The sequence below is a fragment of the Solanum tuberosum genome, unplaced genomic scaffold (assembly GCF_000226075.1).
Source record: "Solanum tuberosum cultivar DM 1-3 516 R44 unplaced genomic scaffold, SolTub_3.0 scf00488, whole genome shotgun sequence".
Lineage (NCBI taxonomy): Eukaryota > Viridiplantae > Streptophyta > Magnoliopsida > Solanales > Solanaceae > Solanum > Solanum tuberosum.
In genome coordinates, this window is record NW_006239411.1 from 148,999 (window position 1) to 163,009 (window position 14,011).

At 40.0% G+C, this 14,011-nt stretch overlaps 1 protein-coding gene across 4 annotated transcripts in view; it reads right to left on the reverse strand.

Annotated features, from left to right (window-relative positions):
* Positions 1-14,011, reverse strand: part of LOC102592091 (chloride channel protein CLC-e) — a 43,203-nt gene that overhangs the window by 16,352 nt on the left and 12,840 nt on the right. For all 4 annotated transcript variants that reach the window (XR_368677.2, XR_368676.2, XR_368675.2 and 1 more), the window contains exon 4: positions 4,463-4,929. Coding sequence is in view for 1 of the 4 variants with exons in the window: in XM_006364275.2 (XP_006364337.1) it covers positions 4,463-4,929 (467 nt within the window). In the remaining 3 variants the exon portion in view is untranslated. The remainder of the gene's footprint in view (positions 1-4,462; positions 4,930-14,011) is intronic.

A 14,011-nucleotide genomic window follows, 5' to 3' on the forward strand; every position in this document is an offset into this window, starting at 1 on the left:
CTTTCTTTTTTCCAGGTTCCCATAAGTGCTTACACTCCAGTCTTTCAGTTTAGTCTTCATAGCTTTCAGCTTGGAAGCTAAGATGAAATCAGGCTTCCCTTCAAATTCAAAAGATGTCCACCAATCTTTAATTCTTTCATTAAAACCCTCGGTCTCCAACCACCATACTTCAAATTTGAAATATGATTTTGTATGACTCCAACGGCCACTTTTAAGTGCAATTGGTGCATGGTAAGAACAAACTCGAGGTAGTAGTTCTTGCTTCACATTGCAAAAACTCTCCCCCCATTCAGAGGAGTACATAATTCTGTCTATCCTCGAAACAGCTTCCAGGTTGGATCCCCTGGCCCACGTGTAGTTCCCCCCTTCAAGTGGTGGATCAATTAGCTCCATGTCCTCAATAACATCAGAAAAATCATTCATATACACAGAGGTTCTGGAGCAGTTCCTCTTTTTTGAAGCATATCTAACAATATTGAAATCACCCCCAAGAACCCAAGGCCCTGCAAATAAACTCCTGATAGCCCCTATCTCCCACCACACCTCCTGTCTTTCTAAGTTGCAGGTTGGTGCATATACCCCTGTCATGTGCCAAGTGAAACCATTTACCCTTGATTTAAAACTGCAAGTCAAGGTGTGTGAGCCTATCTCCACTACTTCCCCTTCCCAAACATTGTTGTCCCACATCATTAATATGCCTCCCCTAGTGCCACTAGCCTGCAATTCCCCATATTTAACCCCTCTTTTTCCCCACACTTGTTTAATTTCCTCCCCACTATTTCCTTCAAGCTTTGTCTCATGTAAGCAGATCACATCCGCTCTCCATTCTTGAATCACACTATTTATCATCCTCCTTTTATCCCTACAATTTAAACCCCTCACATTCCATTAAATTATGGAGACATTCATCATATATCTAGAGCCTTTCCCCTCCCCCTATTTCTTGTGCCTTTGCTTTGGAATTTCATATCTATCATTAAACCTTTGAGCTCCTGTATGCCTTTGACTTTGGTGCTTTCCCCTGTTTTCCGCTCTGTTTCTATATTCCTTGAATGTCTTCTTTTGTCTATCTTCTTGAAGAGTGCTAAGGCTTCCTTTCTGCATCCCTCAAACTCAACCCCGAACTCTTTGCTCAACTTGATTATGTTTTGATGAACCCACAGTGATACATCCATCTCCCTGTCACTTTCTTCTTCAACAGATTGAAAGTTAAGTGGCTCTGCTTCTTCACAGTTGCAGAAATCTTCCTCATTGCAATTCACCAGTTGCATATTGGAGCATAAAATATCAAACTCCGAATCTTTTTCTTCTTCAATAATTGTTACTGCATCAACATAATCCTCTTCCTCTTCCACTCTTGTGAGTTCCGCTATATATTTTGGTTGAGATTCTGTGGATGAATTTGCATTCAGATCGCCATTCTCGCTGTCGAAAAAGGTTGAGTCTGTAGAATTTGTTTCAATCTCGACTAGCATGGGGTCTGCCTTCGTTTTATCTGTGTCTTCTGATTTTTTAAGCTCCAGGAATTGGGCCTGTAGGAATCAGAAGACTCAAGCCTGGTCCAGTCCACTTAGCAGAAGATTTCTTTTTTGCGTCACAAGGCCCATGGCCCACGCCAGCTGTTAATTTTGACCTAAATCCCACGTGTTCAGCCTGCTCCTTATCAGCGATAAAATCACTGATTTTTTCCCCTTTCCCATCTATTATCCAATGGTCCTTGTCCGTCGTCTTCTTCGTCTCCTGCAAGACCACTCTTGGTTGGACTTCCGGCCAGATCGGAATAAAGTAAGCTAGATCCTTATCCACAATCTTTACTTCTTTTGGAACTGTTCCCCCATCACCCTTAATCTTCAATCTTGCCCATTTTAGGTGATTCTTCAGAGAAGTCTCTTCCTCTGTTTCCAGCCAACCTCCACACTGATCTCCAATGGCCTTGAATATTTTTTCCGTCCATAAGTGAAGTGGAAGCCCCACAGCCCTTATCCATGTCGAAGTTCCGCGACTTGTGCAACATCCAGCCATAGGAGACCACCATTCCAAGTGCATCTTTGAATGTCTCCATGCCCATTCTCCAAGGATAATGTGCTCCGCCATGTTCCTGTTTGGGAATTCAAATAGAAAGGTGCATCCCCCCATCTCGTAGATGTTGACCCCAAAAGACTTCTTCCCGGTGTTGACCGCCCATTTTCTGATATCTGAGAGTGTGGGAAGCTCCTTCAGATCTGTATTGAGCCTTCCAACAATGCATCTTGCAAGTAGACCCTTCTCCTGCCCAGTGTTTCCATCCGTGATAGAGATGGCTTTCTTGTTGCGATTTATGACAGCTTCCGATGCTTCCTTGGACTGCCACTTGCTGGTTCTGACCGTATCAGCATATAGGATTTTTGGATCTGCCATTCTAGGCTTGTCCGTAAAAGAAGGACCTTTTGTATCTTTAATGAAGTTTACTATCTTTAATGCTATGTCTCCCCACCCCGTATTTAATGCATACTCAGGTAGTATAATAACAGATCTCTTCCCCCCTTGTACTGTTACTATACTAATGAATCTACCAAATCTGTTATGTTTTCTGGAGCAAAAGAAATCGGCAAACTGTTCATTCATCTTCCATCTTCTCGTATGTGTACCGTTGTCCGTTGAAGCTTCACGTAGAGCAAAAACGATCCATTCCATGGTCTTCCTGTTGAAAGTAAGCCTGCGCATCAATTTCCTGCTTCTTTCCACCTAATCAAACCAAATATCTGACCTCAATGTGATCTTTGTTATGTCGTATGACTTGAACCCTACTGCGAAATAGATTCTGCTCTCTCCCATGGCGACAGAAGATCACCGTAAAAGAGTTTCTTTCCCTCCCTCGGGAACTGTGCCAGAGAGAGAATAAAGTATTTTTTTTCCTCCTAACTACACAAATATTGTGATTAAGACCAGAAAAAAAAAATTAAAAAATAAATATATATAGAGTGCAATTTTCTGACAAGGGGTATTCGATTGACCATCCTTGCCCCAACTTAGCTCCACCCTTGCTCATTTACTCACAATTTCCATCATAAACTGAAAAATCTGAGGTGTAATAGTAGGATAAGACTGGCGTGAGTATGTAAATGATCTTCCAACCAGAACATGAAAAAGAATAACATGACAGAAGAATGTTGATGGGTGTTGAGCATGCCCATGTAGGTAGCATATCATATTGAGCTCACCTCAAACACATACCAAAACTTTTCTAAACAAGCTGACCTCTACGGCTGTCCTTTACAGATGATTCCTAGCTATTATTACTCATGTTCATTTTATAAGTGATAAGAGTCAAGAATTTCCCAGTTTGACAAACCCAAGAGAGGAGAAAGATAACATAACCTTAATCCACAACAACTTTAAACCATCTAGTTCCTATGTACTTAAATCTTGTGGAAATAAATGATAAACCACTGGGTTCAGATGGCTTTATGGCGGCATTCTTCTATGGATGCTAGAGTACTATTTGAAAAAGATATTATGGTGAAGTGACTTAAGGTTCTGACACCCACTGGCGGAGCCAAATTTTTTATCAAGGGGTGTCAAAATATAAAGTAAATATGTATAAGCCCTGTTATCAGGGATAGAACACACAACCTCAAGCAATTTTTGCAACCCCTTAACCACTACACTAAACCTTCAACTTGTATCAAAAGGTGTCAACACTTGTATATATATTTATTAAACCAAATTTTGACCTATATATACAATGTAATTTTACGCCCCTTCTGCCACCTTTGGTAGAACTTAAACTCTTCATACATTATTCTGATAAGAAGGCAGTTCAAATTAATTACTCTAGTTGGTAACATTAGAATTTTTTTTTCCAGAGTGCTCTAATTCAGATTCAATGTATTAATTCAAGGGCGATAGATTTTAGATGCTTTCCTGATTGGAGATGAACCCATTGAATCTTGTTTCAAATGGATGTTTTCTTGGAATTTTATGCAATGTTGTCGTTCAAATACTTTTTGAACATTAACTTTGTATTGAGTCATATCAAAAGGCTCACATGGTCATCTACCTTTTGAGCATCCTCTTGAATCATGAATCTATAGCAAGATCATATCATGGAATGTAAGGGGGATGAAACACCTGAGTTGAACTGCCATCATCTAGGTGGGTATGAAAGAATGGGGGTGTAATTGTGGATGTAATGGTAAGGAATGCAGGCGCGCTAGGTGGGGGGTGATCGGTGAAATATGAGACACTTCCGGCAAGGTAAATTCAGGACAGTTTCCAATAACTCTGAGAGGTATAAAATATGTTCGAGATGGTGATGCAAGGTAGAGATAAAGTGACCTCGAATTTCAGAAGAAAAGATGGACGAGGGAAATAAGTAGAATTGGATGCTAGATTCCCTTGCACTTCTCTTATTACTTTTCAATAATAAACACTCACTTATCCAGACATGTAGTACTACTTCGAACAAAAGGCAAATTCATACCAGACCATATGCTTGTGGGGATGCAACTTCCAAGATGGAGAGATGAAAGATTGGATCAGCATGAGAGATAATGTAGCTAACAATTTTCCCATATGCAGTTCCAGTAGCAGCACCAATAAATAGAGATGGAGCATAGTAGCCTCCAACCAATCCAGAAGCTCGGCATAATGAGGTTGTTACTATTTTGACAGCTACAAGCTGGAGCAACAGATCAGCAGAGAGGCCTTTCACTAGTGGCCGAGATTCTAGCAAAATATCAACATTCTCAAAACCCCAGTAAAGGATTTCAGGATATGCTAAAGCTACCAGCCCAACCAGAAGACCACCCAGCACAGGGAAAGCTGATTTTGGCACGCCGCTGGCTGTTTGGATATTTTCCACTATTTGCAGCATAAATGATGTACAGCTTGATAATGCCACTGAAACTAACCCGCAAAAGATGCCCAGCAGAAGATAAAGCGGCAATTCTGAAACGGAGACGAACAATTAACACAATTGTACGTGCCAAAAAAGAGTTCAAAACACATTTGAACTTACCACAGTAAGTAATACCAATGACAGAAATGTGAGTCTAAGGTGATATCACAGAGAAGAAGCCTGCAGAACCCCCAGGGACAATAATAAAAGGAAAAAATGCTCATCTCCCTCTAGAAAGGTATGGTAATGCTGTAGCCAAAATATTTTCCTGTTTTGTTCACCAGTGATCTGATAATTCATTAGATAAATAATTCTGAATAAGTACTTAGAAAGAGTTATATGTTCAGCTGAAGTTTTAACCACTTCGAAAAAATAAAAAATTATACCTTGATTGACCTTCCAAATCACCCAAAATAAGAGAGAAATATGTTAATGATAAGTCCTGAGACTAATTTATTGTGTTTCGGGAACATTCCGGATATTTGGGAGAATTAATGTTCCTTATATTTGTCAGTTATTTACTTCAGCAGAGGCTTCCTATGGATTTCTTCATAGATCACTTCTTTGATTTAAGCTAAATTAGTGGAACAAGCCATAGTCAAGTTATAAGCACCGACTTATAAGAAGATAGGCTTGTTAGAGAAAGTTACCGTATTGGTTTGTAAGGGTTTCCAAAGTAGTTTAAATGGTCCTGGGCTACTCCATCCTTTGCTTTAAGGTTTTGGGTTAGATACTTAAATTTGTTTACATGGTACTAGAGCCAAACTTTGGTGAAATCGTTAGCCTAACTACTTTCTCTCTTCATGTTATATCGCTCTAGGCTTCTCTTTATCAAATCAACTTGTGGAACTGCTCTAGGCTCGTCTCTCTCTCAATTAAGCCTATTGAGCCACCAACATTGTTGTAGCATGTAAGTTCAATCAGTAGCCTATTGAACCTAATCTATCTCCCTTTACGTCAGACCCAATTTTGTTGAGCCTCCTCTTTCTCTACTTCAAACAAAACAACAACAAAAAGGCAAAAAAAGATCAAATCAAATCCACCTGTAAACCCTAGAACTGGGTTACATGAGTCGAAGGGTGTTGGAGAATGCTAGACTTGTCTCTCATCAGTTGTGTAAGGTCTCCAGTGGAGTTCAAATGGACATGGCCAATCCACCCATTGCCTTAAAGTTTTAGATTGGATAAGCAAATTCTACCACAAGGGTTATCAAAATTTCACGTGAAAGGAAAAAACAAAAAAGAAGAAAGCATGTTCTCATTCCTATCTTCTTTTAGGTCATTTTTAGTCCACAAATTCTCGAATATATACAACATTTCATACCAAAGAGCCAAAAATGCAAATATGTGACAATTATTAACGGGCTCTACTTATATGATAAATTAAGGAACGTAATTACAAATATTCCCAGGCACCTGTCCCGAGGTAACTCTCTCCCCTACTTCCTAGGGGGGGAGGGTCTCTCTTTCCGGCACTCTCTCGCCGGAACCTTCATTTCCATTCCTTCCCTTTCATTACCTTTCTTAACTATTACCTTACGTGATAGTTTTTCGAGATTCAGATATTTCTTTCAGACTTTGCAATGGGTGACAATAGGATTTATTTCAATGCGGAATTTTAAGTCTTTCAACATCACTAAATGGAGCACTGGCAGCTCTGTGTGGTTCGAATGGGTTGAGAGGAGTAGAAAGATGATGAGATCTTCCATGAGCAGCAAAACCATGGAATGGATCTGTTTCACTCTCAGAGAAGCTTCCAGCGATCAGAAGATGGAAAACTGCAGAAAGAGAGGCGGAGCATTTCTGTACTAGGAAACATAATGAGCATGGAAGATTTATAAGTATCATTTCCATCAATAATGGGGGTAGGTCCATACTGGTCATCCCAGAATTAGCCTTGAATGCGGGATGGCATGATATAGCATTTAAAATTGAAAGGTTCATTAAATGCTCTAAAAGAATGGAAGTCCCAGGACCTCCTAGAATAACCAAAGTCAACTACCCTTATGCAAAAGCAGTTAAGGATAGTAAATGGCAATCAGAGACTATAAAGGAGGCAGAGATTACGAACAATGCTAGCATTATTGAAGTCCTCACACATGCTGAAGACCAAGAGAATGGGCTTCTAGAAAGATGCCTAGTAGGTCATCTGGAAGGACAGATGAAGGAAAAGCCAACTTTGCTTGAGATAAGAAGATGGTCGTCAACACTCCGGAAAAAGGCATTTGGAGTTAACATCTATGAAATGTATGGAGGTATGTTTCTGTTCGAGTTCCCTAACATAAACATGGCAGAACAAACCCTCCAAGGGCAGTGGAACTGGAAGAATCACAGATTCAATCTAGAATGGTGGAATCCGATGGTGGATTGTCTCCCCAATAATACTCTGAAGAAGGAAACATGGATCAGAATTGTTGGAATCCCCCTTCATCTCTGGTCAGAGAGAGTATTTCAAGAAAGTGGAAACTTATACGGAGGTTGGGTGGCCACAGAGGAGGAAACAGAACTAAGAAATCATATGAAGTGGGCAAGAATTCTAGTTGCAAATGATGGAAGAAACATTCCCAAAGAAGTTTCAATCTCCAGAAATGGAGTAATATTCCACTTTCCAATATGGGTTGAGTGCCAACTCAGAGTAGAGTTACAATCGGAATCTTTGCAAACTGAAAATAGAGTCACCGGAGAAGATAGAGTACATAAATACCGAGTACATGCCTTTACACAGCAGTAAGGTGGTAAAAGTTGTGGTAAAGTCAGTAGTAAAGCCGGTGGAAAAGTACAATCCCATCAGTTTAGGGATTTTGCATACAGCTGTAAAAGGAAGAGAGGGGGGGGACAGGGGCACACATCTCATTTAATTGAGGGAGCAGCTTTGGGCCATCAGCAGCCCAATAGAAAGAGGAAACTTTACAAGAATGGCCTGACTTTTCAAGTCAAGTCATTTTTAATGACATAACTTGTAAAAGCCCAATACCACTTTAACAGTGGTAATTTTCCAGAACTCCCAGTGCTGCAATACAATCAAGAAACAGAAAGAACAGCCACACAGAACTTGAATCAAATTGCCCATGCGGAGGAGATGGTAAACATAATCGGGATATCAATTATCGAATCTTAACGCCAATTAATAGAGATAGATCATAATGAACTAAGGGGGGAGATTTCAGAAAAGGAGGATAATGGTTCAATCACTCTCATGAAGGACTGGGAGATTGAGGAACCAGAACCGCTGCAAATTCAACAGCAAGAAGAAAAAAGGAATAAAGAGAGGGAGACTTCAAACTGGGTACAACAAAACTTGATCAAACTAGGTAAAGTTTTGTGTGTTGATTTCCAGGGCCATGAAGAGGAGGCTTTGGAGTTATTAGTTCCAAGTAGACATTTCAAGACAAGCCAGAAGAATGGAAGTGGAGGCTGTATGCAAGAAAACAAGATGCAGAGGTTCTCAAGAGTTAGAAAGTCTAGTAAGCTTTGATGTGAAATTTAATAATAGTGGAAACAGGGGTATGGGGAGAAACTTGCTCATTAGTGATAGATTAAGTTTTAAATTGGTTTCATGGAATGTAAGGGAACTGAATAATAAGGATAAGAGAAGATTAGTCAAAAGTGTTATTGGGGGGGGTGGAATGCAGACGTCATTTGTTTGCAAGAAACTACACTATAACTTGCAAATTTGAAGCTCAACTTCAAAACTTCCATTGTCACATTACAGGGGTTTATCCCCCCAAATGTTATGTAGAAAGAAGGCTTGACTTGGAGGAAATAGGGGCGATAAGGGGTTTAATAGACGGGCCTTGGGCTGCGTGTGGAGATTTCAACATGGTGAGGTTCATCTCAGAGAAGAGAAACTGTTTGAGAAGAACAAAAGACATGAGAGAATTTTCAGATTTCATAGACGATCTGAAGTTGCTTGACATTCAACTAGAGGATGGCCAGTATACTTGGTTCAAAGGAGACAATCAAGACATTGCCTCCAGAATTGATAGGATTCTGATATCAGAATGAAAGCTTCAACAATATCAAACAGATAGCTTTACAAAGGCTCGGATCAAACCACACTCCTATTGCATGGCTGGGGAGTGTGGAACCAAAACAAAAATTATTTCAAGTTTGAAAACTAGTGGTTAGACACAGAAGGGTTCACAAACAGAATCAAAGAATGGTGGGACACTTTCAGCTTCTCTGGGAGACCGGATTTCATACTTGCTTCAAAACTTAAGGCATTAAAAGAAAAGCTTAAGGTTTGGAGCAGGAGTGATCAAGCAAACCTGGGAGCTAAAAGGATGAACTTACTCAAAGAGCTGGTTGTTTTTGACGAAGTTAGTAAGGGTAGAGCACTAACAGAGTATGAGGTAACAAGGAAGAATTCTAGATTACTGGAGTTTGAGGAATTGCTCAAATATTAAGAAATTTCATGGAGACAAAAATCAAGATCTCTGTGGTTAAAAGAGGGGGACAAGAACACTAAGTTCTTCCACAAAATGGCCAATGCACACAAGAGGTACAACAACATTGATGAACTAGTAATCCAAGGAGAACTAACCCAAGATCCTGCAAGAATTGAAGGAGAGATAGTAGACTTCTACAAGAAGCTATATACTGAGACTACTAACTGGAGACCTGCCTATACTGATGCTAATTGCCCTGGGTTAACAGAGGAGGAAAAGGAGAATCTGCAAAGGAACTTTGAGGAGAGTGAAGTCCTAAAATGTCTGAAAATGTGTGCAATTGATAAAGCACCTGGGCTTAATGGATTCACCATGGTTTTCTTTTTAAATGTTGGGAGGTCGTAAAGGAGGACATCCATGAAAGCTTTCCAAAACTTCTATGAGCAGGAAGTGTTTGAATGCAACATTTATTACTCTCATCCCAAAGAAGAAGGGTGCTAAGGAATTGAGAGATTTCAGCCCATCAGCTTAATAGGTAGCATCTACAAGCTTTTTGCTAAAGTTCTAACAGAGAGAATGAAAGGGGTAATGGCTAAACTTGTGGATTCCCGACAAATGGCTTTAATCCAAGGAAGACAAATCATGGATGCACTGTTGATAGCTAATGAGGCAATGGATTCTAGACAAAAGCAAAAGAAACCAGGAATACTTTGTAACCTAGACATGGAGAAAGCCTATGACCATGTTGATTGGGAACATCTTTTGACCACAATGGGGAGATTGGGATTTGGGATGAAGTGGATCCAATGGATCAGACATTGTATCACCACTGTCAGATTCTCAGTAATTATGAATGGATCCCTTGTTGGCTTCTTTAGTGCAGAGAGGGGACTGAGGCAGGGAGACCCTTTGTCTCCTTTCCTTTTCCTACTTGCTATGGAAGGGCTGAACAATATGATCAACTCAACTAAAGTGAGGGGATGGCTCAGAGGTTTTGAGGTCAGCAGACCTGAAGTTGATAATGTGGAAATTACCCATCTACAGTATGCGGATGACACGTTGATATTATATGATGCTGATGAAGGCCAACTAAAGATGTTGAGGGTGATCCTAGTGTTGTTTGAAGGGTTCTCTGGTCTACACATTAATTGGAGGAAAAGCCACCTTTATCCAAATAATGAAGTACACAACATGGAAGCTTTAAATGCTGTTCTGAAATTGGAACACTGCTTACATCATATCTTGGGATGCCTTTGGGGGCCAAATCTCAGTCGTATGAAATCTGGAACAATGTGGTTGAGAAATGTGAAATGAAGTTGGGAAGATGGAAATCACAATATCTCTCCAGGGGTGGCAGGTTGACCTTGATTAATTATGTTCTTGATTCACTACCAACCTATATGATGTCAGTATTCCCAATTCCCAAAAGTGTAATCAATAGGTTGGATAAAATCAGAAGAAAATTTTTTTGGCAAGGAAATAGTGAGAGGAAAGGCTACAACTTGGTTAAATGGGATGCTGTGATAGTGGGAAAGAAGCATGGAGGTCTCGGAATAAGGAATTTGATGAATCAAAGCAAAGCCCTTATGATGAAATGGTAAGGGTATGTCATGGACCATGTCTGCCAAGATCACAGAAGCAATCCAGAGTTGGGAGGAAGCAGGAAAGCAATCCAAGAATAGAGACAGATGGAGAATTGTCCAAGCTAGTATATGGTGGGAAATATGGAAGGAAAGGAACTCTAAAGCTTTTGATAGTGTTGAGAATATTATGCAAAAAGTCAAACTAAATTGTCTTATGCTACTATGTTTTTGGTGTAATCAATTATACTCAAATGATACTATCTCCATAATTGATGTACTAGACTCAATTTAGTAAAAGATAGTAGGATTTGAAGTACATGTTGTAAATACTGACCAGTACAGTTTTAGTACTGACTTCTGAGGAATAGACAAAGTTACCAATTTCAAAAAAAATAATTAAAGATCATCCAAACCCCAAAATTATATAGTTAATAATCTCAATGCATGTTTAGGGAGTACCAATGCATGTTTAGAGATAATTTCAATGCATCTATCAAAAGAACTTCAAAGTTGTTGAGTACCAATGCATGTTTAGGGAGTAGTATCGAGTACCGAGCTGGGTAAGGGTTTAGATAATCCAAACCCCAGAATTATGCCACCAATGTATGATAGGATCATACTGTTGATTCGGATAACTCCTTAGAAAGCCCAAAGTAAGGGCTCAAAAATTGGATCCATTAGTTGAGTTCGTCCTTTACCCTGAAAAGGTATACAGTAGCTCTGACGTGGATAAGACGATGTATCATCATGAGGTTCATGTGATGGATGTCGTGGACAATTATGGGCTAGCAGATGGATGAGGTGTGGTTACTTAGAAGTTGATGGTAGTAAAGGGGGAATCCTAATCATGTGGGATTGTAGCATATGGAAAGGAAGCTTAGTAGAGACGGGGCAATTCTCAATCACCTATAGATTTGATGCAGTCCAAACTACTTTTAGTTGGTATCTCACTGGTGTATATGCCCCTCAGAGTAGGAATGAGAAATTGGAGTGTTGGGAAGAGGTGACAGCGGTCAAAGAAGTGTGAAGGTCCATGGGTCACATGTGGAGACTTTAACACGGTTAGAGTCATGGCAGAAAGAAGAGGATGCAATAGGATCACAAATGTGATGAAAGATTTTGCCAAATGGATTGAGGACATGGAATTACATGATCCTCAACTAATTGGTGGGAACTTTACATGGTTCAGAGGGGCAAACCATGACAGTGCAGCTAGGTTAGACAGATTCTTATATTCAATGGAATGGGAAGAGACCTTCAAAAATATAAGGCAGACGATAATGCCTAGAGTGACATCTGACCATAGCCCTATTACGCTATACTGTGGGGACTGGGTCAGAATAAGTCCTATTTCAAGTTCGAGAATTAGTGGCTCAAAGTGGATGGTTTTGAGGGGATTGTGCATAGTTGGTGGAGTGAGTTTGTAGTGGAAGGTTGCCCTGATTACAAGCTCAGTATGAAACTGAAGTTGTTGAAACATAAACTCAGAGAATGGAGTAAGCAAGTGGGTGGGAACCTACTTGAATTAACTGATATTGATCTGGCACAAGGTTCAAGACATCTGACAGAGGATGAGCTAATGGTGAGGGCTACAATTTTGGTAGAATTGGAAGAACTAGCAAAAATTGAGGAGTCTAGGTGGAGACAGAAATCCAGGATTATATGGCGGAAACATGGAGACAACAATACTAGGTTTTTCCAGAGGATGGCTACTGCTCACAAAAAATATAATAATATAGACAGACTGATAATCAGAGGAAAGGAGGTCAAAGAGCCAGAAGTCATTAAGGTGAATATGATTGAGTTTTATAAAAAACTCTATACTGAAACAGAGTTATGGAGGCCCTCTTTCAAGTATGTAAACTACCCTAGAATCTCCCAAGAGGAACAAGATTGGTTGCAAAGGCCTTTCAGCAAAGATGAAGTGTTAAATATAATCAAACAATGTGATGGTGACAAGGCACCTGGACCTAATGGATTCACCATGAGTTTCTTCAAAGTGTGTTGGGAGACTTTGAAGGAGGACTTGATGCAGACAATCCACAATTTCCACCAGAAGGGAACTTTTGAGAAATCATTCAATGCCACTTTTGTAGCTTTAATTCCTAAAAACATGGAGCAGAAGAGTTGAAGGACTTCAGACCAATAAGTTTGATTGGTGGAGTATACAAAATCATAACCAAGCTTCTCACAGAAAGAATGAAGAAGGTCATGGGGGTTTTGGTAGATGAGCACCAAATGGCTTTTCTTAAGGGAAGGCAGATAATGGATGCATCATTGCTAGCAAATGAACTAGTGGACAGTAGGGTGAAGCAGAATCTACCAGGAGTTTTATGCAAACTGGACATTGAGAAGGCCTACAACCATGTAAATTGGTCCTTCCTTTTGAATATTCTGAGAGATATGGGCTTCGGAAACAAATGGATCAACTGGATTAAGGTCTGTATATCTACTGTGAAGTTCTCCCTTATCATTAATGGCAATCCTGAAGGGTTTTTTCAGTCACAAAGAGGTTTGAGACAAGGTGACCCCATGTCACCATTCCTATTTATCTTAGCTATGGAGGATCTCAACTCCATGATCAGGAAAGCAAGTGAAAATGGGTGGTTGCAAGGTTTCAGTGCAAATGCAAATAGGGGAGATTGCTTTATGCAGATGACTCCTTGGTCTTCTGTGGAGCTGAAGTTAATCATATAAGACACTTGAGGGCCATCTTAACCATCTTTGAGGGAATATCAGGACTACATGTCAATTGGCATAAAAGTTGTTTATACCCAGTTAATCAGGTTGCTAATATGCAGGTGCTAGCTGAGAACCTAGGATGTCAGGTGGCCTCCCTCCCAACAAAGTACCTTGGAATGCCCCTTGGTGCTAAGAACAAAGAGGTGGAAGTTTGGAATGAAGTACTGGAAAGATGTGAGAAGAAGCTGTCAAGGTGGAAAAGCCAGTATCTATCCTTGGGAGGCAGAATAACTCTTATCAAATCTGTGATGGATGCACTTCCTACTTATATGATGAGCCTATTCCCAATACCAAGAAGTATAGAGAAGAAAATCAACAAATCAAGAAGAGTCTTCCTGTGGCAAGGAAATAAAGAGAAGCTTGGGTATAATCTGGTTAAATGGGATGTAGTGACACTCAACAAAATGCAGGGTGGTTTGG